Genomic DNA, 27,089 nt, shown 5'->3' with positions numbered 1-27,089 from the left:
TGGTTGGGAGATGGCGACTTCAGCTTTTAATGTGGTAAGTTTTAGGTGTCCACAAGACATCCAGCTGAAAATGCTGAGTATAGTGATCAGAGGGCAAGTCAGAACTGAAGATGTATATTTAGAAGTGAGTAGTCTACATTACCTAGTTAATATTCAGAGTAGAATTTTAAGAATATTAAGATGGACTTATTTTCATAGACCAAGAAGGCCTAAGAGTCCATTAAATTTTAATCTTTCACCAAAGAGCTTTTCTGGTCTGCCAGTCTTGTATGTCTACTCTTTATTGGGCAGGAAATTTCAGGAGGAAGTATTTTTCTTGATGGTAAGAGCCCACCATTCAAGCGTCTTCGCAGAAGCATAGTTAGGAGCAGGATGTTCTTCCAGGGCTGGTTTGTCAGCAGCAACTTAAATAACTAGTCCCCCTGGTATCTGGAAGGGCAGAGCCCACCTCCGTCTTGACCTAAGACTGCTGGGGTCCAGCATACTACCTCCCAAAACTCCTAAAGACAACACAAATTGGATTTCACAGCTCTGAAAGTATTTGTTTTCATCAAAATAGCTTTCTCAAGATCAGTGAACATTATCTCCAGTTCTTTCCTCCTGATTTAAAATGTAGATTATTTATGCCTACTATTCACTTCAGTGTCCCCTAGTATATTCATCTAGGTCTTTTCCTTCCTTTGTTGAAATGAGCTGCCTGTGTCTACAGTGGCCCAACATCAGCTTTAATAGGATTCTATTGCATAGTGTCACTTTCATCTTGTTTCCTGATCTGTGGCAGACATGTTTGCTATGCTGTTTGCATTTTTAATCTAATAACTCTCATGCATTTTGCTTATGGCTTTCAGTGGTTTTCTGTGTGTGTGTGTGCACGCGCGCGCGCGCATGCGCGCGCACAATAAAAGTTTTCCCGATCAGTGTATGAATGACTTCTAATTCAGTATGCATTCCCAAAACTAGTTCTAAACCCTCAAGCAATGTCTTCATTAGTCTTTTTCCACCAATTTATATTGTGTTTAAACTTCTGCAAAGTCAGAATCCTTAATAACCTGTTTTCATATGCTTTCAGTGCTGTTTATCATTTCTTCCTCAGACGTGGGCTCTGTCTGGATCATAAGAATAAACATATCAAATATGTTCTGAGCATGGGAGATCTTCACCAGGTCTTCGCCTGGGAATCTCTTAATAACTATCTCAACTTCTCTTGGATTCCTAAACTCGTATAACATTACAAATGCTTTCTGTTTTAAGCTACTAAATTGTGGGTAAATTTATTACACAGAAATAGATAACTAATACAGTATAAACTGCATCAAAGGTGATCAATATTGATGTGCTGAATGAACCAAAAGAGATGTTATTTGACAGTAGGCTTTTGAAAAATAGCTATAGAAGAAATGGAAGTACAATCAGTAGTTAGAAAGGACTCTTATTCTGGCAGCTTGGCTTAAGAAAAGATTTGCTAAAGCAACTTATCAGGGCCTAACAGAGAATGGATTTGAAACTATTCATTAAAATAGCTTGAGGTCCACCACAAAGTAATGGTCAAGAATAGTCATCGTTCATTGGAGCAGAAACTCTGCATAAGATTTTCTCTACCCAGGTAATGCCCCAGGCATTATTTCAACAACTCTTCCAAGGAGATTCTAGAGCCCTAGACTTCTTTCTGCTAGCTCACAAGGCTACAAGATCCCAGGGACAACCCTGAAAACACCCAACATTTGAACAGAGAAGCTGATGACTGAGCAGAATCCAGACAGTGAGATAGAAATGAGAAGAAACTATCTGAACAGAATTAGATACAGAGAAATGACAAGAAGGTCATTAAAAAAAATGGGTAATAGGGGCACTTGGGTGGCTCAGTCAGTTAAATGTCTGGATTTCAGCTCAGGTCATGATCTGTGGTCCTGGAATTGAGCCCTGTGTCAGGCTCTGCACTGGGTATGGAGCCTGCTTAAGATTCTCTCTCTCCCTCTCTTTCCCCTCACACACACTCTCTCTCTCTCTAAAACAAATAAATAAGGAAAATTTAAAATTTTTTAAAAATAAAAAAATGGATTAATTAATTTTATTGGCATAGAATAAGTATAGAACTATTGGCAAATGGACCTGAAAATGAAAATTAAGATCAGAATGTGGAGGACATTAAATATTAGTCATAAATTGTGATTTTACCTATCTATAGTTGGGAGATGTTGATGTGTTTAGTAGAGAAATCAGTGCATCAAAGAAACATTTAGCCAATTAACCTGATGTAAGCATATAAAATGTCCCAGAAAGTATTCAGAATAGAGACGGGAAGATAAGTCTGACTGATAAGAGCATGGACTGAGGAGGTGTATGCAGAGATAGTTGCTCTGGTTCTCACTGCAATGGAATTTCGAAGAAGGAAATAATTCTAGAAATCTAAAAATCAAATTCAGAGAGATACTGATGCACCAAAGGTAACAACCGTAAATCAGAAAATTAGAAACTGAATTAACTTCCAAGGGGAAAGGATGAGATAAGTAGTCTGTATGATGTACTTGACCGCACCTGTGCCCAAAATAGAGACTGTTTTAAGATATCTGGACGGCACTTAACCTAACAGAATTATGAACATCACTTCCCCATTTTCCCCAAAGACAACCTGCATCCTTCATACCTTAGAAGCTTGAACACGAATTTTACAACACAGAGTAAAATGACATCATTTTAGCCTTTCTTCCAAAATTCTAGCCAGAAAGGTCATGTGTTCTCTAATTCATGTAAGAACCAGGAAAACAAAACCAAATGAAATATCTACTGATATGATTAACAGGGTCAAATTTAAATGTTATATGGCAAAGTGAAACTCTCAAAATATGTGAATCTGTTGGGTTAGGAAGAAAATTTCAGATGGAACATAATTTAAATTCAAGAAACTCTTGTGAAGGAATAATTAGATTTTATCTTATTGATAGAGGTAAGCACTCATGTATAATTATTGACTTTAAAAAGATGCTTTTAAACTTAGTTACAATAAAGCAGTATTGTAAAGTATAAAATATATTAAATAATATGTACTTATTAGACAAAATTTATTAAAGTAATATAAAATGTAGAGATTCGGGGAAAGATGAGAAAGTGTTGACTTGTCACTGATATCGATAAGTTATTTTAGGACAAGTAATATTTACTCTAATGTGTTATGCTCCTAGTCTATACTGAAACCACTGATCAAAAGGTGTATTTCTAAATCAAAATCAATTAAGAGCTTGGTTTCAAAAATAAGGCTTCCGACCCAGGAAAGTACAAAGAAGAAACACTCAAGGCAAATATGTACAACAATTCACTAATCAAATTTGTAATGCTCTTTCATGCTCCCAAGATGAAAGAATTTCAAAGAACACTCTTTACTCATCCTCTCCACCATCCTCCATACATTTCCTCTGGTCAGAACCACTGCACATGTTAATATTCATGGCAGTGATTGAGCACATTTGCAATGGCTTTCTTCTGTAAGTCAAAGAGGGGTTAAGTAATCTCTAATTAATGTTGCCAGACTGATATAACCGAGATGCTTTCTCTAGAGTAGTAACACTGGTTAACATTGCTAGATATATCTTATAAATTGATTTTTAAAATAAATTAGATTTTTTTGCTTATTGCTTCTAAGAATGTTTTTACTCAATATTGATTAAATACTCTTCAACATGACTACTTTAAATGTGTATAAGACCCTACGGCTTAGAAGTCACTTCTTTATATTCTTTATCTTAGAAACCTATCATCTATTTATATTCTTATAAATACACAGATAAGACAGTTAAAATTGCAAGAGGAAAAAATGGAGATGAACTCAGATAGTCATTCTGGAACAAAATTTGTCTACTATAAATAATCTAAGCTACCTCATGACCAGGATCCCACTTGGCTCATTCCTTTATTCATCCAACAAATATTTATTGAGGTAATTATTAAGTTGTGAGCTCATTTATTTTTGTATCCATAGAGCCTAACATAGGCCTAGGCCATGCTAGTTGCTCAGAAAACCTTTCTGGATAGGCTTCAAGCATGTACAGAAATTAAAGTTGAAAAGCCACACTTCTATATTATGTTTCTTATTAATCATCATTATTATCAAATTATGTTCTCTGCGATTAGATATTTAATCTCAATTGGAAATAATGCGCAGATATGAAATGACTAGAGAACAATTCATGATAAAGTTGAGTTATAATAAATGAGATAATTACTAAGGTGAGATAATCATTCATATAGCAAAAATTCCCACCACATAATTCCTTTAAACCATCAGCTACCATAGTCAATTACTTGAAGATTCAGAAAACAACATCAACAAAATTATGTAACTTTTCAATAATATACTGTTAACTGCATATCAAGTGCTACATTTTTTTTCTGTTACAATCAAGTCTTAAAAGACTTTCTCAGATATATAGAAACTAAACTACATGAGTGACTTCACATTAACTAATAAAAAACTGACTCCCTATACTTGGCGTAAGTCCTCATATTTTCAATACATAATTCATTAATTCATTTATTATTACAGAAAATATTTATGGAGTACTTGTATTCTAGACTCTATGCTAATTAATTGCTCCCTATTTCATGTGTTCATCTTGCCTTCATCCCTCCTAAAACCTTATAAATTTCAATAACAACATAATATGACTTTGAGGTTAACAGTAGTAGCATTAATATTAATATAATTTTAAAAATCTATAAAAACTAGGCCACCTGAATCAAAAACCATTTTATTCCAAGATCCTATAGCTTTAAAGGTAAAATTAATCAAAATTTAGATATGATTGTATTTTCAAGTAAAAATCAAACAATCATTCTGATAAAAAGGGATGATGTCAAATATTCACATCTTCATCAAAATTATGTGCCAGTCATATTTTAAAACTTAACTCACTGGAATGGCATTGTAGATTTCAGCAAGACCAGAGCACCTTTCAAGGAGTACTACCAATTTATTGGTTAATTTACTAATTAAGGGTAAAAATACAATTCTTAAAGATTAGTCCAGGTTTAAATTTGGCTGACCTTGAGGGTTTACAGAAGTTTTCCTAGCAGTTCAATGGATAATAATAACTAACTTTACGGATAAATCATATCATGCATGGTATTAATCAGGCTAATTTTTAAATCAGTTACATTCATAAACCAAAATCAAACAACACTAACAAACAAACTATAAATCTTGTTTTCCTTTCTAATTTCCATTCTTGAAAGAAGCAGAATAAATGACTTCAGGGGAATTGGGATCGACTGCAAGGTACCTAAATAATTTCACAAAATAGGATCTGAATATTTTCAAATCTAAGTATTATTATTTAGAATACTTCTTTCACCTGCTGTTAACAACTTCGGTCCCAAGACACTTCATTCTCCTCTTTTCTTCCTCCTTCCCTTCTTTTATCCTCCCAGCCCCCTTATCTCTCCCACTCCCCCTCTGCCTCCCCTCACCTTGCCTTTTTAAATTTCTAACTCTTCTTTCTCTTTCTCTTCCCAGTACCCAACATTATAAGAGTTAGAGGTAAGTTTCAATAATATAAAATACAAAACAAAACAATGCTGGCCTTGTCTTAATTTTGTTTGTATGTTGAAACATGAAAAGAAGTGACTTGTCTCCATATAAGCAACTTGTTGAGTCATTTATGGCTGACCACTACTTATAAGCAATGAGAGAAAAGGGAAGGAGATATGTTTTCGTTGGCCATATTTGAATCAAGACAGATACTAGTAACGGAGACAGGAGGCATTGGGATGACCAACAAGAGTAAGGTTTAGTAAGCCCAGGGAATCAATATACATTTTCCATTTCCCAATGAAGTACTGGCTCTCAGATCAAGCAAAAGTCTGAAGAGAGCAAATCCAAGAGGGAGAATATATTGAGACAAATACTGAATCTAAAGTGAGGAGGTGGTCAAACCAAGAAGATTCATAAAGAAGGATGCCCTTACAGGACAGTTGTCAGAAATTCATGGCAAGTAAAGGAGCTATGGAATGGACTGGGCTGTTAAGGACACCTAGAAAGTCAATCCATTACATATGGAGAGACTCTTAAAAGCCCATATTTGATCAAAATTGGAAAAAAAATACCCATTCTTGTAGACTAAAACCTTCTGATCATAAAATAAACAACACTGGTTTCAGTAATTCAATAACATAGCCCCTCATGATTTGAGAGTGATCAGTGTAGAACCTTTTCTCAGGGTAAATATGTAATTGGTAATGGATCAATAAGTAATTTCTTTCAGGAGGAAAAGCTCTTATTTTCTTTTTTATTCATTTTTTTGAAGTAGCAAGGCTCTTAAATCAGAATGGAGTAAATACATTTAGAAAGTTGAAATTACTCTAAACAGCAAGATTCCTTGCTGCACTAGTTAAGCTTATCTCAACTGATCACTTATTTATGATGCCATAAAAATCCAGATGCTTTCAATTTTGATTGTTAGGTATTTGCTGAAAGGCAGTTGAAATTACTTTCCCAAGGTTCCCATTTGACAACTGCATTTTGAATTGAAAATTTACGATGGTTCAATAACGGTTGTGATGAGGTGGTTTTTGTTTTTTTGTTTTTTGTTTTTTCTTCCTTTTCTTCTAGGGTTAGCAATGAATTCTGCTCTTGTGGTCAGTGTAAACCCTTACTCAGCTAATGGAAATCTTAGAAGTCTAATAGAAAGCTAAGATTAAGAAAATAAATGAATAAAATTTTGAGAATTAAAACACATTAGAAGTCCATAATCATGTATTGTGATGTTTGATAGTTTTCCTAACCATTTTAGATGAATGCCTGAAGGCCAGTTTCTAAGAGAAAAGAACATGCTGACCTAATCAAATTGTCTTCTGAAGCATGGTGCTGGAAAAGGGAGAACTTATAGGGATAGACAAAAGCAAAACAAAACAAATTTACATAATCATAAGATAAAAGATAAACTATATCTCAAGGATAAAAAGGGAAATGGAGAGACTTAAATATTTTTGAAACCTTCCAGAAATTACAGGTATTCAATTAAGAACTATGATGACAAGAACCCATTAGAGCTTTTAATATGTGACACTCTCCTATGGTTACTTTTATATATCAGGAAAATATTAATATTGCTTAACAAGGCGAGGCTGCACGTAATTCTGCATAAATATTGCTATAAAACGAAATGAAGAATTATAACTATACAGATTAGTAACTCTTTGAATGCAGAAATATAAGGCAGAGTCTCCAAGCTATAGTCAGTTATGGCAACTTTAAAAGGTTTAAAAAAAAGTCTTTTTTTTTTTTGTTTAATTTGCCGTCTATGATATGCTGACTAAATTCTTATAATAGGCTTAGAGCTTGGGGAAAAAGGAATCATCCAGGATATAAATGCTAAGACTCCATTTTATTTTCATCATACTTATATATCAAAATGAGTATAAGATGGCATTGATACAATCTTTTCACCATTTTCTTTTCTACCCCTAATTACCCTTGAAGTTCCCTTTTCTCCCATCCATTGCATGTTAACTTTAGACAATTATTTTCTCAAGTGAGGAAACGAATAAGGATAAGGGTTTGGATCTTTTGATGTTGCCAGTATTAAAACCTCATGATTCCAGTCAGTTGGAACAGTATCAACTAGACAATAACTCAGCTTTTTAATTTGGCATTTGTCTAAAGTCACTGAAAACATACCAAAGTCATTCTTTGTGAATAGAGAGTTGAGAGGAATTCACACTTAACAACAAAAAATATATTTTCTAATGTAAAGAACATTTTTAGCAGAAGCAGTTGGACTAAGGTCTTATTACTTCTTAAGTGTATTTCTATTTTCTGTACCGAAGTGCTGGTTGCTGGGGAGGAGAAACTTCCAAAAGGCAGAATTATAAGGTATTTATAATAATAATAATAAAACTAACAGTAAAAAATAAAAGCTGAATCTTATTTTTAAAGTACTTACTATATGCAGCTCTAGGTAGTCACCCAGGCCAGAAGAACTGTCCACTCGCACCAATACAGCTTCTTTTTGAACAGTGCTAAAACCTATGGCCAGTCTGTCTGCTCGTGTACTTGGACGGTCATTAGGAGGCCACTTATATGTGATTTGTCCACCACCTTTGCTAAAGATATACGTCGTCCCAGCTGGAAAACAAAAAATCAAAACCAATTAGTCTAAATACATCAGGTACACAACGTCCCTGTATTTGTTATGTTGACATATCAACAAATGATTAAATTTATACTATGGCAAAAAATGAAAAACAAACATGAAACTATGGCAAAAACAGAGAACAAATCACAGTTTCCACCAAACAAGCTCAAGAAAGAGAACAGAGGATTTTTACAAGAAATATCAAAGCAGCGCAGCTTTTAATATACTCATTAAACCTACCAGCAGGTGTTTCAGAAAAAATGGGGGATTACTACTTTTTCCATTGAGATGGACATGCATGGAATCAAATGAGGTTTTATTTCTCCCCACCAGTTTTTTAGAAATAGTTTGGTAGGAAACACTGACTTTGGCTGCTTCCAAAAGGAGCAGAAACATATATCAACTTGTTTTTGAAACAAGAGTTGCACATGCATGTGACAGGGTCATACACCACAGTGAAGCAAATCACAACTACACTACCAACCAACTTTAATGGGGAAAGGGTCTGTTCACATATGACAGATGATAACTAACGGATAAAGAGTCGTAAGTCCTAGGAGTTATGTCAGGAAAATACAGATAATAGATCTCATCAACCAAAGTGAGATCTTATTTAACAAGCAATATCTAGTAGCTGTCAAGCTATCTAGGATCACAAAAAGACCCATTTTTTTTCTTCGAAACTGAATGCTAGTCTTACAGTACTAAGAATACCAGACTCATTTGGTGAGTGTTCAAATTTTACTTTATGATGTTTATGTCAGCAAATTATCCATCTTACTTGAAAAAGAATTTTCTTTCAAACAAGTTTACTAAGCATCCAATGCACTTAAGTCCTATCTCATTGCACCACAACAAAATCTATCTCACTGAATGCAATAAAATGGAATTTTTAAGTCAGAATATTGGAAGAGACAAGTGAAGATATATATGTATATATAGGGAAAGAGAGAGAGAGAGGAGAAAAGACCTTTTTCCACACTAAAAGGGACCACAGTATATTTGCAAAGTTATCCCAGGGGTGGATGTTGTTAGGATATAATTTATAAAGGGTAATTTAGCCTTTCAATAACAAAGGATGCCAATACATATTTATTGTGTTCTATCTATGTGCCAAACATGGTAAGGAAAGTGGTAAGAGTAAATATTAAAATTTAGGCCACAAAGCATCTTGTGTTTTATAGAAAAAATAGCTCTACCAAGAGTAAGGCTTATATGTAAAAGGTGTGTGTATGGCAGGGATGTTTAAAGATTTCTACACATTATATTTCTACCATTACCAAGTTTACCAATTGAATGAAGTTGACTTGATGTCATGTTTTAGTATATTTAATTAAGTAGCTGATAATACTTTGTTTTCTCTTTTTGTATTTTGGAGCCAACTGCCCTTTGCTTTCTGTCTGAAACATTTCCACAGGCCTTTCAGAAACTCCCAAGACCTCTGCAATATGCCTCCTGCCTGACTGGTTCAGAAGACCTTGGTACCAGGACAGCAGAAACATGTCAGGATAATATTAATGTAAAAGTGATAAAATAGAATCTTGTTAGAATGCAATGGTAGAGAGTCTGTGGATTCTCTATTAATTTTTTTTTGGATACTGATGCATAAAGGAGTTTATTTCTCTCATGTGAAAATACTTAAGTTGTACTTCAAAGGCATCAGTCAATATGCAAGTAAAGAACATTCAGAATATAGAGATTTGTGTATCAGAAATACAGGACCCTCCAGGACCATTATGTTCTACATCATCAGAAGCTTTTTACTCAGCATATTAATGAGCAAGAACCATTTGATAAATATTTTTCAGCTTGGTCATTTTTCCCAGATGATTAATTATTAAATGTTTCACTAAAACCTACATTGATAAAAATCGGATGAGAACATATAAAAGTGAGATTTTCTTTAACAGGAGACTGTGGTGGTGACCTCTGAGTGTAGATACTTGATTACTTTTATTTTGCACCATTTAATTAACTTTGTTCTCTAGTGCCTATGTAGTTCCTATGAATTAAGACAAATATTCAAAACTTGAGATGCTGCATAATAATGTAAAACATCTGGAAGAATGCAGATGTTTTCCAGAATCACCAGAAGAAGGTAGTGGTGTAAAGCAAAATATCTTACATTACATAGTGGTTCTTGATATTAAAAATATCACTTTCCCAACAATTTTTCATTTCTTTTCTACTTCTGTATGGAAAGTAGGGGAAGCAATAGTCCCATGTTACATTTAAGGAAATTTAAAGATCGATTTGTTATCTAAAGTTGCAAACTTAGTTAAGTGGCCAAGCTGGTGGGAAACCTAGTATCCAGACTCCTACTCCTGAACTTTTTTTTTTTTTATTACAGAAATGTTTCTGTTATCATACCAAGACAGTCAAGAAAAAGTTAATTGGATGTGTCAGTCTGAATTTATCAAGGCCAACTGTTATCATATTCTAATGTCTCATATCCATAAAGTGACATTTGCACCTCATGATCATATACTGTCCTTTCACCTCACAATGCTTTTAAAAAAAGAAAAATAACATGTAAATGTGAAATGACATAACATTTAATATATGTAGATTCACATTTAGTTTAGGGTATACTTCCCAAAACTTATGGAACTATGAAAGTTTCTAGCTGCTCAGTTGCAGAATGTGAGGATAATAATTTAAAGGTTTTTATTTTCAGTAAGGTAAATGTTACAACACAGACATTGTTACTCAAGATTTTATTTCATCTCATATTTCAGTAAGTGCGAAGACTTGGCAACTAGCATACTATTAACTACTCTGTCTTCCTTAAAATGACCTTCCAGTTCTGTAAGTTTTACCAAAACAAAGCAAAAACAATTGTACTACCTCATGCCAAGCAATGCAATTACTTGTAGCATCCTTTTTCTCCAGATATATCTGGAAAGCAATTTCTCTTGCCTTTTCTTCTACATGCACACCAGTAGATTATACTGTTCTCATCAGCATAATTTCATAATAAGTAAGAAAATTAGATGTCCAGTTCCTCCCCTGCCCCTCTCTCCCTACCTCTATAAGCATCTTGGCTTTCTTAAAAGAAAAAAAAAATCATATCAAACTCTATAAAATTCCCTATGTTCTTAAATCCCCTTTCTATCAAGACAGAAAATTACAGTGTATTCTATTCTAGTAACCTTATATGAGAGTATCCCCACAATAAAATACAGTGGGTCAAATGACTGAAGTTTTAAATCTACTTCATTTAGCATGTATTTTTCTGAAGGACATGATGTACTTACTATATAGCAGATAGCTAAAAAAATTAAGAATGTAGGCTCTGAGCAAACCTGGGTTCAAATTCCAACTGAATCATTTACAAGCAACAATGACTTTGACCAACCTATTTATTCTAAGTCTTGGACATCCCATCTGAAAAAAATGAGGATATGAACACTACCTACCTCACAGAGTTTTTGCCAAAATCAAATGAGATATCATACAGTAAGTAACACTTTAGTCTAATTCCTGGAATATGGGAAGTGCCCAGTAAATTTTACAGAGAAGAGTTGGTGCGTGCGGTGGAAGTGTGTGTGTGTGTGTGTGTGTGTGTGTGTGTATGCATAGGTTAAAAATACAAAATAACAAAAAAATATATAAAATAACAAACACTGCAATATTTTTGTCTTATTTTAATATAAGTTTGGAAAACTTTGAGTCATTTCAAAGTTGTGTGAATACCAAATATTTTGAAGAAATGAATTTCCTCCATCCCAGTTCTTTTTAAACTTTTCAGTATTTCATTCCTTAGATTAGCAATTTTTCCACATAAACCCATTATATTATTATTTACATCCACAAGTAGTTGACAACAAGAAGGATATTAAATTGCATCACATGGTAGCTTTCATGAGAAAAAGAATATTAGTTCATCATCATGAAATACCTAGCATGGTAAGATTTATAGCATGATGCAAAAAAATTCACTTTAACTGTTAAATAAAGGAGTAAGTCTAAACAAAATGAACTGCCATCTAGCTTTCTTATTTTATTTTCATAGAAACATGTTTTACTGTATTATATAAGTGAATTCAATGTGCAGCAACAGTATATATCAGTCACCATACCAAGTGTTTTAGGAACATAGAAAGGCATGGTTCCATATGACAATCACTGACACATCAGTGCCATGACTACTAATGGATTTATTGCAAATTAACCTCAACATCCATCACATCACATCACTGAATGTATGGATGACTCAAACTTAAAGTGGTTTTCATCAATCTCCACATTTAAGTCGTGCAGAAAATCTATATTACTGCAAATTCATTAACAGAGCTAGCTCCATCAGATGCAAGTTTATCTGTGTCAACATACTTTACGCTGCAATAAATGTCTGTAAAAATTATACATGGGCTCTCATTTCTAATGTCTGAACTGCCTGTGATGTTATAACAAGAAATATTTTTAGCTTTTATTTAATATCTATTTACATAAAGGTTTCTCTCCCCTCCTTGGCTTATTGCCAACCATCTCTTCCCTAAATGTGCCCACTGCAGCCTCATTTGTTTCTACAAAAGTTAATATGTTCCCCCAAGTGGACTGAACCTTCCTGAAAAATAAAAACAATCAGCATGTATTACAGGTTGCTCTCCATCCTTGCTCTATGAACAAGAATAACTTCTAAAGAGATTACTTTCTAAGTCATAAGTATGTGAATAAAAGGTTTCTTTCTGAAAGCCCATAATTCTTCAAATATCGCTGTGTAGCCAACATGAAACATCCAGGCCATTATAATTTTATTAAGTATAATAGGAATATAACACTTTTTTTCCCATTAAAGTTTGCCAGGTAGTCAGATGGAGTTAAAATAAAACAATTATAAGAGGAGCTTTCATTCTTTCTATAACCTTGAGAACAGGTTATTGTTAAATTTAAATTTTCTGAACAATTTCTACCTATAGAGGCATTCTTTTGAGTAAAATTCATAGAAAGCAAAACCAACGAGAAGGTTAATTTCTATGACAAAAAGAGAAAAAAAAGTTTTCAACCACAGTAAAACTTCTAAAGTGGTGAAACTTAAAAAAATAATAAATCTTAATAAACTCACATGTACACAAAATCAACAATTTATTGCAGTTTAAGTTTCTATAAATTCTTTGCAAGATCACAAAGAATTATTTTGTAAAATTGAGCACTAATTGCTTCACAGTAGGAACATTAACAACCCAGGAAAGGGGGGCATTATAACTAGGAGAGATGAATGGAGTAAGTTAAGTAATACGTAGTACGAGTTCCTCCCCGTAATACGTAATGAATGCTAAACTGAAAAGTAGTAACAACAGTAAGTGACGCTGAGAAGTAAGAGACAGCCCTCAATGCTCCTATTCATCTAAGGATGAACAAATACTAGGGAAAGAAAATGAAAATAAAGAGTATATATCATAATTTGAGCATCTTTATGGAAGACACAGACTTGGTAGAATTGACAAATGCACTACAGCTGGCTAAAGAGAAAGAAAATGACATAGTTTGTTTTTTGTTTTGTTTTGTTTTGTTTACCTATGTCTTTGAGAAAAAAGCAGGTAAGTCCTCAATAAAAGAAACAGAGCAAGAAACATGAACTATCACTGAAATGGCTTCCATACTGGGCCTGCAGTTTACATCAGACCAGAACGGAGAAACCCAGAAGAGTTTAAGTAATTCCCAAACAACAAAAGCCTTTTCAAAGCAGCTCATAGCAACATCCAAGATAGAACAGGAGGCTTTTCTCATACTGCAAGTCACACGTTCCATCAGAATCCTAGACTCTTAAGAATTAAGGTAATTTTTTGAGGTTTTCTTTTTAAAGAGTTTGTTGACTATTATTTAAATTTCATGCAAACTTAGAAAGATGGGAAAATTCAAAATTATGAGCACCTTTTTCTTTTTAAGATTTTATTTATTTGACAGAGATCACAAGTAGGCAGAGAGGCAGGCAGAGAGAGAGAGGAAGGGAAGCAGGCTCCCCACTGAGCGGAGAGCCCGATGTGGGGCTCGATCCCAGGACCCTGAGATCATGACCTGAGCCGAAGGTAGAGGCCTCAATCCACTGAGCCACCCAGGCACCCCTGTTTTGTTTTGTTTTTTTTCGTCCGGTGGAATTTCCCAGAGTGACACTATACAGGGTCACTGCACACCTACCACTCTATTAATAAACACCAACCATGAACTCAGTTCGGGCTCTTACACAGAGATTCTTGCACCCTATACAAATCAGAGATACTGCTAGACTCTCAGGGTCTCCAAGGTCTCACTAGGTATTAACAATTAATGTCTCCCAAACTTTCCCCAGGAGCAAAGGAGGCTGAATCACTGAGATTCTACAGTCGACTTAGGAGATGTGCAAGCAGTGGAATTCTCTCCACTAAGCTGGCCTCTATGATATTCGGCTCTGGTTCAGCCAAGATACCATTTTAAAATAAAAAGTGGCGTGTGCTTATTCAACAAGAAACTTTAATCAAAATATAACTATCTAGAAGATGGAATAGCAAAAAGCTATCACGATTCCTATAAGGTCGGGAATTACTACTCTCCAAGATAATTTCAACAGTAATTATGCACTTCAATAAGAAAGTAAGGAAATTTTCCTTTTCCCTACTGGCCCCAAACTTTTCTCTTAATAATAATCTTTTTCTAATAAATATTCCATATTTTTCTATAGTCTATATTTTCTGTAATAAAAATTCTACATTCTGTGATCTTGGGAAGAACAATATATTTAAAAATGCATCATACATATTTCTCATTTTGATATTTGACATTTTCATATTTTGACATTTATGGAGAGTATGCTACATGAAAAAATGTATTCATTCTTTTGAAAACAAGTAGGTTCCTCTTTAATAACTGAAGTAATTCTTTAGCATATAAGTGGATTCATGGCTGACCTAACCTGTCCATATCTTAGACATTTATTCAGGAATACCACAAATAATACACAGATTGTGCATTGCACAATCAAAAAGACAGCATTCATATAAGAGATATGAATGGTATTCACTGGTCTTGTGTGAAGTTTTGACTCCATATCTCAGTCACTGAAGCCAAGTGTCATCATCTGGGTAAGTTATTCTGTTTTTCTGTCTTATAAGGAACTTAATTGAAACAAGAAAAATTCTTAAGTTGACTTACCCGCTGGTTGTGTGATAATTGCCAATTATATCAATGAAGCTAAGAATATAAAATGTAAAACACACAGCTCTCTTCTCCAAGCAGGTAGGACCATTAAAGTTAAATAGCAGGGCAGGATAGTTTATGAGAGATATCAGATAAATGGTATTCACCCATGTCACATAGTTTGGATTTTTTAAGAAATCTTTGAAAAGGTGACAATATTAAAGGCACTGATTAATGTTAACTTTTTTAAAAAAAAAGCATAAAAATTATAATAGATCAAAGACCTAGAAGTAGTTGAATATTTTGAGATAATTTTCAAGCCGGTGAATACTGTTTTCGAAAATCTACGCAATAAGTAATACTTCACTTAGTGATTCCTTTGCAATATGCTTTCTTTAAAAAGCTATTTGTTATTTCCCTCTCTAAACATGTCACTTAGAAAATATTCCCTCTAGGAACAGTTGAGTTCAATAGTTTGTGCGGCCCAACCTTGTTCCAAGATCAAATTTTAAGTCCTGGAAAATTTAAAGGCTCTTGGGATCTAAGTTCTCTTATTAAAAAGAAAAACAAGTAAGTGGTATTCTTTCTGCCAATCAGATTAGGAAAAAACTTCATAAAGATAGGAAAGTGATCTAAAGTTAAAAATAAAACCAAGCAAAGCAATCCCACAACCAATAACCTAAGAACATCAAATGCTTATGTCTTGCCTTCTGAAACTAGACTTCCTCCAGCAGTGAGCGAGCTTTATTAAAAAGTCTCTTACAAGTAATTCAGTAATCAATTTGCATTAGAGCTACAGACAGCAGGGATGGGAGAGAAGAAACCACACCTTCCGGTACTTAAAGAAAAATCTTATTTTAAAGAACATACAATAAGCTCTGTGAGTCCCTAATAAATTCTTAAAATTATTAGCTAGTCCATAAAAATTGTACTTGACTAATAATGATGTCCTTAAATTTACTTTTTTTTAAGTTAATAGTTAAAATGGCCTTCATCAAGTTTTCAGAGTCAAGAATTTATTAGAACTATGGTGTTAAAAATTAATGTTATAAAAAAGTGATATAAGCATAGACTTAATGCTGAAATGTTCTCAGAGATAATTAAGCAAACCTTCCCATTTCAAATGACAAAATGGAGGCCCAGAGAATGCAAGTGGTTTCTCAATGTCATGCAGATAGTGAGGGTCTATAACCAACCCTATTCCTAGTGCTTTTTTCCATGATACAGTGAAGACGTGAAATTGAATGACTGCTTCTTATTTAGAAAAATAAGCTAAAAAATTCACAAATCAAGGTCTCACTTCAATCATCTCTAGAATCTTTTTAATGATGCTTTCCTGGACTGGTTTGGAGGGACTCAAAGTTTCTGTAATGACACTTAGCAGAAATGACTCGCTCACATTCTGACATTTTCAGAGTCTAGCCTGAATATTTTAAAGATGTGAGATCTTTGCAAAGCTTTATTGTAAGATTCCTGCCTCCAAAGCTATCTCTGCCTTCGGCATACTCTAAGGCTCCTGAATTACTGAACACAGATGTAGAAAATAAACTTTCATTATTAATGCAATAATCACTTCTATTCTATACCAGAAAGGCCATATAACTTTTTGACAGTGATGCCATTTCTTGCCCTTAGCAGTGGAATTAAATCCTGAACACAAAAGTTCACATGGTTACTTTGAACTATCTGCATCACATATTTAATATAGGGGCCACCAGGGGCGCCTGGGTGACTCAGTCAGTTGAATGTCGGCGTTCATCTCAGGTCATGATCCCAGGGCTCTGGAATCGAGTCTTGCATCGGGCTCCTTGCTCCGTGCAGAGCCTGCTTCTCCCTCTGCCCACCAACCCCTGCTTGTGCTCTCTCTCTGACAAATAAATAAAATAAAATCTTAAAAAAGAAAAAAAAAAGATGCAAGAAACTAAAATTAATGTATATTCTACAGAATAACTGGTGGCATTCTTCAAAAGAGCCAAGGTTAGGAAAACACAGAGAAATGCTAAGGAGCTGTCCCAAATTGGAAGGGACCGAGGAGACATGACAAGATGCAATGTGAGACCTTTGTTTCAATCTTGGACTGCAGAAAAGGACATTAGCAGGTTAACATAATGTTTGAAGAAGGTGTGTAGGCTAGTATATTGTATCAATGTTAACTTCCTGGTTTTATTAATTGTATTATGTATACAAAATGTTAACTTTGAGAGCTGGTTGAAAGGATAAGGAGAACACTTTTTAAAGAAAATTTCATAACTTTTTAGTAAATTTAAAAGTATTTCAAAGGCACCTGGGTGGCTCATTCATTTAGGCATCTGCCTTCGGCTCAGGTCATAATCTGGGACTGAGCCCCACTTCAGGCTCCCTACTCAGCAGGGAGTCTGCTTTTCCCTCTCTCTGCCCCTCCCCTTGCTCTTTCTCTCTATATAATAAATAAATAAAACGTTTTTAAAAAATCTAAACATATTTTTTAAAAATCTAAATGTATTTCAAAATAACTTTTAAATAAAGAAATGTATTGATCATGAACAGCAATTAAGACTCTAAGATTGTAGACCATGGGAATCTATGCAACAAAGGTAGCTTATAAAATCCCTAGCTCTTGAAATTGACAAAGTGAATAAAAGAAACCTCACTTAAAATGGAGTCTGGAGGCCAGAAGGGGGAGCTTTCATGCCCTGCCACTCTTTCTCAATTGTAGACCCCAGCATGAAGAAGTCTATACTTTACTACCCCAGAAGGAGTTTGAAAGATTTTCTCTGGGCTCAGCAACTCAGCCAATGAAAAGTCACTACACTCTGGGGACTCCCAGTTTACTCCATGGACTCTGTTTTTAACAGCCTCTCCCAACTCCTCCTTTACCTCAATAAAAGAACATTCCTGTCCTTTGTTCTCTATACCTACATGTAAGACCTCAGTTGTAATTCTCTGCTCTTCCTAAATAAACCCATTTGCTAGTAAAATATCATAAACTTTATGAGAGCTCACAGTAAGTTAATTCCTTGTATAAGTTTGCAATCTAAGAGGGACACTAGTGCCATGGGGAGGCAAAAAGAAATGGTACTAATTCTAAGAAAGGGTTTTCTAATACATTATTGGTATTTTCATGTGTAGGAATTAGTATAGTTGACCCTTGAACAATGTGGGGGTTGGGGACACAGACCTATAATGGAAAATCCAAGTAAAATGTTGATTCCCCCAAAACTTATATAGCCTATTCTTGGCAGAAGCCTTACTGATAACATAGTCAATTAAAACATACTTTATATATATGTGCATATGCAATTAATGCATACTTTATATGTCACATATATTATATACTGTATTCTTACAGTAAAATAAGCTAAAGAAAAGAAAATGTTATTAAGAAAATCGTAAGAAAGAGAAAATACATTTGCAGTACTATATTGTATCCAAAAAAAGTTGGCATATAAGTGGACCCATTCAGTTCAAACTCATGTTGTTTAAGGGTCAATTGTACATAGGGTTGTTATGAAAGAAATGAGTCCAAAGACAGTGAATAGGGGCCATTAGGGAGGAAAGATTCGTATCTCTTCTAACATAACAAGGAAAAAAAAGTCCTGTGTGAATTTAATTTAGAGGTTGCTTGAAAGATTGAAAGCCAAATGGTTGAAGAAGGTGTGTGAAGAAGGAGTTGGAATTTTTGACAAAAACAAAATACAATGCTGAGTCAACAGTAGAAGAACAGTGATGGAGAACGAGAATACAATGACAATATAACAGCATAATCTAAGAAAAAAAAAATCCATACACTCAAAAAGTTATTTAAGTATTTGCTATGTACAAAGCATGATGCTAGACCTGGGGATAATAAAGAAGTATATGTCAAAGCTCCAGAATCCAATTTTTCTACAACTATCACTACTCATTCAATCAGAAGTCAAGTTTTTACTTTCTCTTTTATATTCCCATTCTGAGAGCCACTGTTCATATTACAACACCTTTAATCTTAAATGTAATATTCATCCTTACTGATATGATACCATCCTGCCTCTCCTTAATTTAAATCTACCTTACAAACTATAAGTTCATTTTTTGAAATAGCATATGTAATCACTCCTCTATTCAAAGATCTCCACCATGTACCAAATTAAGTACAAAATCCTGTTGTAACTTAAACATCCTCCATATAACCAACCTTCTTTCAGGCAAACTGAAGAGTTCACTTGGTCTCCCAAAATACCCCTGAATTCTCTTTAGGGAAGATAGAATTTAACATAGTTTTGGAAAAATAAGAGAAAAAAATATTTTTGTGGGCAGGACTGTCATGAGAAAAGTCACAGAGGCAAAAAATGGATTCCAGAAATAAGTCCTAGATCCACTTGTATTAATGGGAAGTTACTATTTTTTGTTTTTTTTTTAAAGAGGCTGCTACTTTTTTAAGCACCATTATTTCCTATCTCTTTGCAGCCTGAATTAAGTCTCTAAATAAATAGAGAGTACAAATCACATAGTTGAAATTAGGACTGTTCAAGTTCAGTATTAAGAGATTAGATCAGTTCCAGTATCTCAGTATATTCATAATTCTATGAAAAGCAAATTTCCTTACAAAGATTCACATAACTTCACAAATGTAAGGGAAAAAAACCACATGATACTACTGTCATGAAATAGAAACCTTATTTAATAAGAAGTGTTTTGGTGATATTTGCTATTTATCATAAATCTTTGCATTCTATCTTCATCAGAAATAAAGCCATTTTTCATTTGTTTTTAAGTCTAGATTTATGCTCAGTAGAAAAAGTAACAGTAACGGTAACCAACATTAAAATAAAGTATGTATAACTGATTTGTTTATCCTTTATTTTAGACTCTCTGAAACACCATATGAAGACAATAAGAACACAATTCAGCCAACTTGGAGATGTATCAATCCACATATTTTCATAATAAAAATTATAAGCAGCAAAAAATTGGGACACTGGACCACTTTTTTGACAAACAGCTGTGGGTATTTATAATATAAAATTCAAAGAGAGAAGTTTTTTAACCCTTGAAGATAGTTAGCCAATGAAATTCAACAAAGGAAATGAATTTTGAAAGTGATAAAAAAAAATGTTCTCTACAGAGATCTATTTCACCACCCATGTGAAGATATAAAACTATGTGTGAGAGTTATTTTTGAAGCCGAAATGATTGAAACATTAGAGGGTGGATTAAAGTGCCAAATCAGCCCTGGGGCAGGGAAGTGTCAAACCCTTCTTCTTTTGTATTTTGTTCATAAAATTCTATCCTCCTAGACTAAAATTACAAACTGAACCTCAGATGCTTGAATGCTCAGGTTCCCAGTCTCAAAAGACCCTCAAGTTTGAAACATAAGTCTTTGAGCTCTAGCATCTTCAAATAGCATCTCTGAAAATGATTGAGAAAGACCTATAGGACAAAGAGAGAAGAGCACTACTAAGGGTGAAGTAGGCTTCAAACTTAGAAACACCCAGATCTAGGATCATCCTTTAAAGTTTAATTCATTTTAATTTGGTTATTGTATTCAAATGAAGTTTCCATGCCATCTGTCTTTGAAGTCATTTAAATTAAGTTTTATGACTCTTGAGGGAAAAAGAGGCCATTTCTAACTCAGTATAGTCTGCTTACTACTATCAATCACTAATTAAAATTAATTATTAAGAAAGTGATTCCCTTTTTCCCTGAATATTCTAAATCATTTATCAAAGGATGACATGCCTTTTTGTTTCTTCTTCGGTGTATTGAAGTCATAGTCATATGACTTTTGGGTAGACACTACTGAAGCGATGGTTTTAGTCAGATGTGTGACAATAATGGCATCTAAAAGCTACATTTAACCAAGCGAGCAGTATTTTTGGAACAGCAGGCAGTATAAAAGTGCTTTGTGAATATTAACATATTCTAGCAAATTAGTTTGCACTCATTATCATAAGCAATTACTTACTGTTTAGATGCAGCTCGTATTAAATTGGCAAGCAATTTGCAAGAATTAAAACATAACATGGAGGGTTTTCTGAAAATTCAACAATATACTGAGACAAATGATGCTACTAGGTTCACAGACCATGTACCAAACACAGTTACCCATTAAACATATTTAGCATTAAAATAATAGTTGGCTACAGGGGCTTTTAATGTAAGATAATTCTGTAACCATTGTTCAGACACTATCAGTAGAATTATACATATGAGACACTAGAAGGCATTAAAAAAAAAAAAAAGACCTCAGAAGGAAGCAGGAAGTCTTTGTTTTCTGAGAATGAACTGCTTGTCACTTTGACTAAATTTGGGGACTTCATTAACCCAGCACAGTCTTTTTTTTTTTTTTTTAAGATTTTATTTATTTATTTGACAGAGAGAGATCACAAGTAGGCAGAGAAACAGGCAGAGATAGAGAGAAGGAAGCAGGCTCCCTGCTGAGCAGGCAGCCCGATGTGGGACTCCATCCCAGGACCCTGAGATCATGACCTGAGCTGAAGGCAGCGGCTTAACCCACTGGGCCACCCAGGTGCCCAACCCAGTACAGTCTTGAGCTATCTGGTATTACTCAAGTGGTCCCTTTTATTTTTATTTTTTATTTTTAATTTTTTTTAAGATTTTATTTATTTGACAGAGAGAGAGAGAGAGAGAGAACAAGTAGAAGGGAACAGCAAGGGGAGAGAGACAAGCAGGCTCCCCACTAAGCAGGGAGGCCAATGCGGGGCTCAATCCCAGAACCCTGGGATCATGACCTGAGCCGATGGCAGCTGCTTAACCGACTGAGCCACTCAGATCCCCCCCATCCACCCACCCAAGTTGTCCCTTCTAAAAAGTTTCCATTGTCATGGTTATTCCCTCCATTTATCTCAATGGTGGAGACTACTGATGTTTACACTATGCATACTGTCTTCTCTAATAATAGAACTCGAAACTGGGCATACAGCTAGATTGAATGTAAGCTGGCCATACAGCTGTGCAGCTAGAGCCTACATTTCCCATTCTCCCTTGCAGCCTGCCAGGGCCAAGTGACTCAGTTCTGGCCGAAAATGTATTTGCACTTTCCTGCCCATGTCCCTCTTTCTTCTTGCTGAGTGACCTTAAGACCTAGAAATGGAAGCCAGAGGTTGAGAATTTTACCCTTCCAGCCTGGGCCCCCTGAAGTGTAACTACGATGCAAGAAAGAAAATTTACATTTTGTTCATATCTAAGTATTTTAAGATCTCATTTTTACAGCAAGTGGTGTTTATATAGCCTTTAAAACAATATGACAAAACATTCACATCTATTTTTTTATGCTTATACCAGTCAAGTAAATTTGATAGGGAAACTATAATTATCTTTATTTTACAAATTTGAAAGAAATTGGTGCTCACAGAGGTAAAATGATTTGTCTGTGGTCACAAAGTAATGTGAAACTTCTTACCAAAACCTTCCTCACAGAAAGCTAGTAATAATCTACTAGTTTTTATAGTCAATCAGTGTTACTCTGACAGATTCTATGATGAGGGTGCCACATATTTTCATGGATCTACCCAATTCCTAAACTCTTCTCTTCCTTACAGGAACAACGTGGCACATCTGCAAAACGTGGTAAAGGAGGCTGTCCACGACCCTGAAGCAAAGTGAAATTAATTGACCCACAATAACCCCTCAGCTTGAATATAGAGTGTTTACCTTAGAAACCTTGTCATTGTACATTCTTTCTCCGCCCCTTTGAGATATAAATATTCTCTCAGCTTGTTGACAGTTTTACAACTCAGGAATGTCTTTCTCCAGTGCCCGGAACCATCTCTTTGAAATGTAATCATCAAGAAAGGTAGGACCCCTCTCAGTCTGTGCTGAAGTACAGAAGCCATGGTGTATCAGCACCAACTAGCAAGCACCATAGACCTAATTCCACTAAGCAACCCACAGTGTGGTCTCCAATATGTACCCATTAGCTCACCCCAGAGCTTAAAAAGGTCTCTTGACTTTTGCTTCAGTACAGTGGAGTCCTAGCTTTTCCCCCATTAAAAAAGTTTGGAATAAAGTCTTCCGTACTAAATAGATAGATAGATAAATAGACAGACAGACAGAGAAATAGAGAGATCTTCTTTACCTGCTTAACTTGTTTGGTGCAATCTTTCTTTGAGTTTCGTCACTCATTTATTTTTATTATATTATTCTGCCACCTAAGCCAACCAGTCTCAGAAAGAACAATAGTAACCCAGTCAAAATTAAAAAAAAAAAAAAAAAAAAAAAAAAGAAAGAAAAATGTTCCCTCATTCGAATTTTACTTCCTCATTCTCAGAGGAAAATTCATACTTCTTCATACAACATAAAAACAGTATTATCGGGGAAGCTTAGTAATAAGAAATTTTACTTGGAGGTATTTTCATATGCTAATCAAAATGCTAAATAACATTTTATAGCAACATTCTGAGTAACATTCACCTAGTGTGAATTATTAGAGGTACTTTCATAGCAATGCAATGAGCACTCAATCTCCACTTTCTGAGAATAGTTACCACAAAAAACCAAATACCTAATCATCAACATAGAGTAAATTCTACCTATTTCATTTTATATCAGTTTTATTTTGTTTGTCACTAATATTCTATCCTGAGGATAATAATGAGTTGTAATGGTTCCTTGTACAGACCTCAGAGCCTAGAACACTACCAGGTGCTTACTTCATAGATCTCTAACAACATTTATGTGGTGAACAAAATAAAATACGTTCATGTCCCAAACTATATTGAGGATATCTTTTATTTTCATTTGATGTTTTGGAATCAAATATCTTTGTACTATATATAATAAGGAACTTATTAATGAGAAGTTGGAAAACAAAGAAAAGGTTACTATGTTAAAACCTATATCAGCAACTTTTCCCAGTGTCTTGGAAAGAACCATAATTTAGAAATACCATGAAAAGTCCTATAAATTGAGAGTACTGAGAAAAAAGTTTAAAAGTATATATATATATATATATATATATAGAGAGAGAGAGAGAGAGAGAGAGAGAGCACCTCTATATATATCAACTGATAATTTTCCCTATTCAACTGTTAACTTTGGAATAAAAGAAAGACTCTTGATTTTCTGTTGATATACATATATGTTATTTTGGAGTATAGATTTATATATATTCATGTAATCATATGTGTATACTTCTGCACTCTTCTTTCAACTTTAAAGAACATATACTTAAAACTCGTATAAATAAAAACTTCGTGTACATATTATACATCTAATCTCAGGAAAGAAAATAAAATATCATGTTCACTGATAACAGAAGGTGAGCTGTCCTCAACATTACACTGGGGACAGATAAGTCAAAATAACAAAGCAGAACAAATAAAATACCAAAGAATAACCCTTTCCCTGAAGAATGGACTAAAATAAGTCTCTTTTTCACACTGCTCAAATTCAGATTTTTTTTAAAACTAAAATAATCAAGCTCTAAATCCAAGAAAAATTCTCAAGCTGGTATTTTATTTATTCTCATGCAAATAACCATCTAAAATAATTATAAAGGGTCATTTTAAAGGATAGAAAAGTAACACTTTTTCTCCACAAGATGTTTAGTTTTTCAAGCAGTGTGAAGATTCTCATATCAAGAAATGTTCAAGCATTTCTTAATTCTGCCACTTTAATATTTGTAACCAACAGTTATTTCCATATTCATTTACCATGCCCTTATCTGTTTGGCAAATACCATTTCTCTTCCACGTACTATATGACACATTTTGAGGAGTAGATTCCCAAAATAGCACAACCAATTTCCCTTTCAATCCTGTTAACAATATGAAACCATACAGCCCACGCTGTCTGTACCTATGAGTAAGATTTATGGAATAGATTCAGCATCGGAAATGGCAACTTCCACTATAACTTCATAGGGCATTGGCCAATAAGCTAATCAAATGTTTCTGTGCTAGTAAAGAGGTGATAGCATGCCAGAGTAACTATGTAAGAAAACATACAGAACAGCAACATCTTTTCTAAAAGTAGCCTGGACACACCCTAGAGAAATCAGTTACCATGCTTTTTACTATCATCAGGCCAAACTCTTCCCAGATAATCTTCAGCATGTCAAAGAGACTCGTGCTAGGGATGAAGTATATACAAAGCAAAAAGGGATCCATGTGGAGCATTTTTACTGGGGGGAATGACATGATCAGTTTTGAATCTTAGCAAGATTACCAAGGTTTCTATGTGGAAAATGGGATGGATGGGGGGAAAGGCGAGACAAGGAGGCCCAGCAGGTTATTTCACAAAATAATGAACTATAATGACCTATGAAAAGAAGTAGATAGTTATGCAAACATGAAAAAGGTGATAGGAGAGTTTCTGATGATCAGTCAGGTGTGGAGAGGGGAAGAGGAAGAAATCGTAGGTCACTCCGAGGTTTCTGACATGGGAAGGAGGTAGACACCAGGCCCTTCATTCACAGAAACTGTCTTAGAAGGAATAGGATGAGTAAGAAATAGGAGTTTGATATGTTTGAATATAGTCATCTTCCATGTGAGAATATTATATCATCATTATCATCCTATAATATTTAGCACACTGAAGTGTACATGGAAGATATTTTTCAGTATGCCGCTAATGGGTCAGACACAGAAATTTGAAAGGATGTTCTAATGGAAACTATTGTGTATACTTTTTCTGCAAGATGGAGGTATCTTTTATTTCTGTAACACCTTTAAAATATTCTCTAGATGTCCTATTTAGCTTTTAATATGACCTTTCTATGAAACCCATCTGATTTGTCATGTGAACACTTGCAGTGTTGCTTTCTTCCAATAATTTTAAGAAACTTTCTTATGGAAGAGGTTTAACTACATAATATTCTCCTAGCATGTCTGAGGTTTGATTGCTATTTGGTTCTCTGCATGTAATTGCTTGGTTAACTTATTGTGCCTAGTTGATTTGCTTCCTCTGCTCATCAGAATTTTATTAACTACTTTCTGCATGCAGAGCACTTTAGTAAGTTAGGATACACTGGTTTATCAGTTATGCTACATAGGTAGGGATAGGGTTAAATGTCACAATATTGGCTGAACTTAAGCTCAAATCCCAGCAACTATAGATGAAGGTGAGTTATCTGCATGTGTTGTATCTTTGAAAAGTAGAAGGAGAGAAGCAGTTACGGATCTATAACTATAGAAAAATATACTTATACTCTATTAACTCCATTGACCCTCAATATAAATTACTTTAAGGCTTTTCCTAAAGATAAGTCTAGTTAAATAGTCTGTATTGTAACCAAAACTAATCTACTAGACCCTCTCCCTCCTAGCACATAGCAAGCATGGTTACCAGTGGTCATATGATGCCTTTAGGCAAATTAGAAAAAGCAAATCTACATCTAAACCCTTTACTTCCAACTATTTGAAAATGATCATAGTATACTGATTTTGTAGAATAAGCCATTTGCTCACTATTTCCTAGAAATTATCACACTGCATATGCAACTCCATGGGGTAACAATGTGAACAGGAGCATCTTCAAAAGTCTACATCTTGCACAAGAATGCACGGCATCCCTTTAGTGACATGTAGGAAATGTCAGGGTTTGGTTCAAGAGGGAGGGAGATTCAGCTCATCTGGAATCCTATTGTTCTGTGGAACACAGCCGTGTTCCTCAGGGGAAAGAAATGTGAGAGGCATAGAAAAGAACCATAATTCCTATTCAACCACTTCCTTTCATGCATTGCAAACACCAGTGGCAAAAGAAGATGAACCTTTTTCTTGGAAAGAAGCAGTTATGCATAATTGAAAGAAGATCAGTCACAGACCTAACTTATGGAAATATAATTCCAGAAAGGAGAGACAACATGAGAGCAGTGCTAATCCAAGGTGCATGAAGAACTAAACCACAGCAGCTAAAGCCATATAATTG

General features: G+C 34.5%; 1 protein-coding gene across 33 annotated transcripts in view; it reads right to left on the bottom strand.

The window, feature by feature from the left end:
• NRXN1 (neurexin 1) overlaps nt 1-27,089 on the bottom strand; it is a 1,152,783-nt gene that overhangs the window by 314,385 nt on the left and 811,309 nt on the right. For all 33 annotated transcript variants that reach the window (XM_032877800.1, XM_032877795.1, XM_032877797.1 and 30 more), the window contains one exon: nt 7,935-8,116. In XM_032877800.1, the coding sequence (XP_032733691.1) occupies nt 7,935-8,116 (182 nt within the window). The remainder of the gene's footprint in view (nt 1-7,934; nt 8,117-27,089) is intronic.

This window comes from Lontra canadensis, unplaced genomic scaffold (assembly GCF_010015895.1).
Source record: "Lontra canadensis isolate GAN:19392208 unplaced genomic scaffold, GSC_riverotter_1.0 scaffold61, whole genome shotgun sequence".
NCBI classification, from domain to species: domain Eukaryota; kingdom Metazoa; phylum Chordata; class Mammalia; order Carnivora; family Mustelidae; genus Lontra; species Lontra canadensis.
Note: the sequence above shows the minus strand (reverse complement) of the source record. Positions and strands in the feature narration are given on the sequence as shown.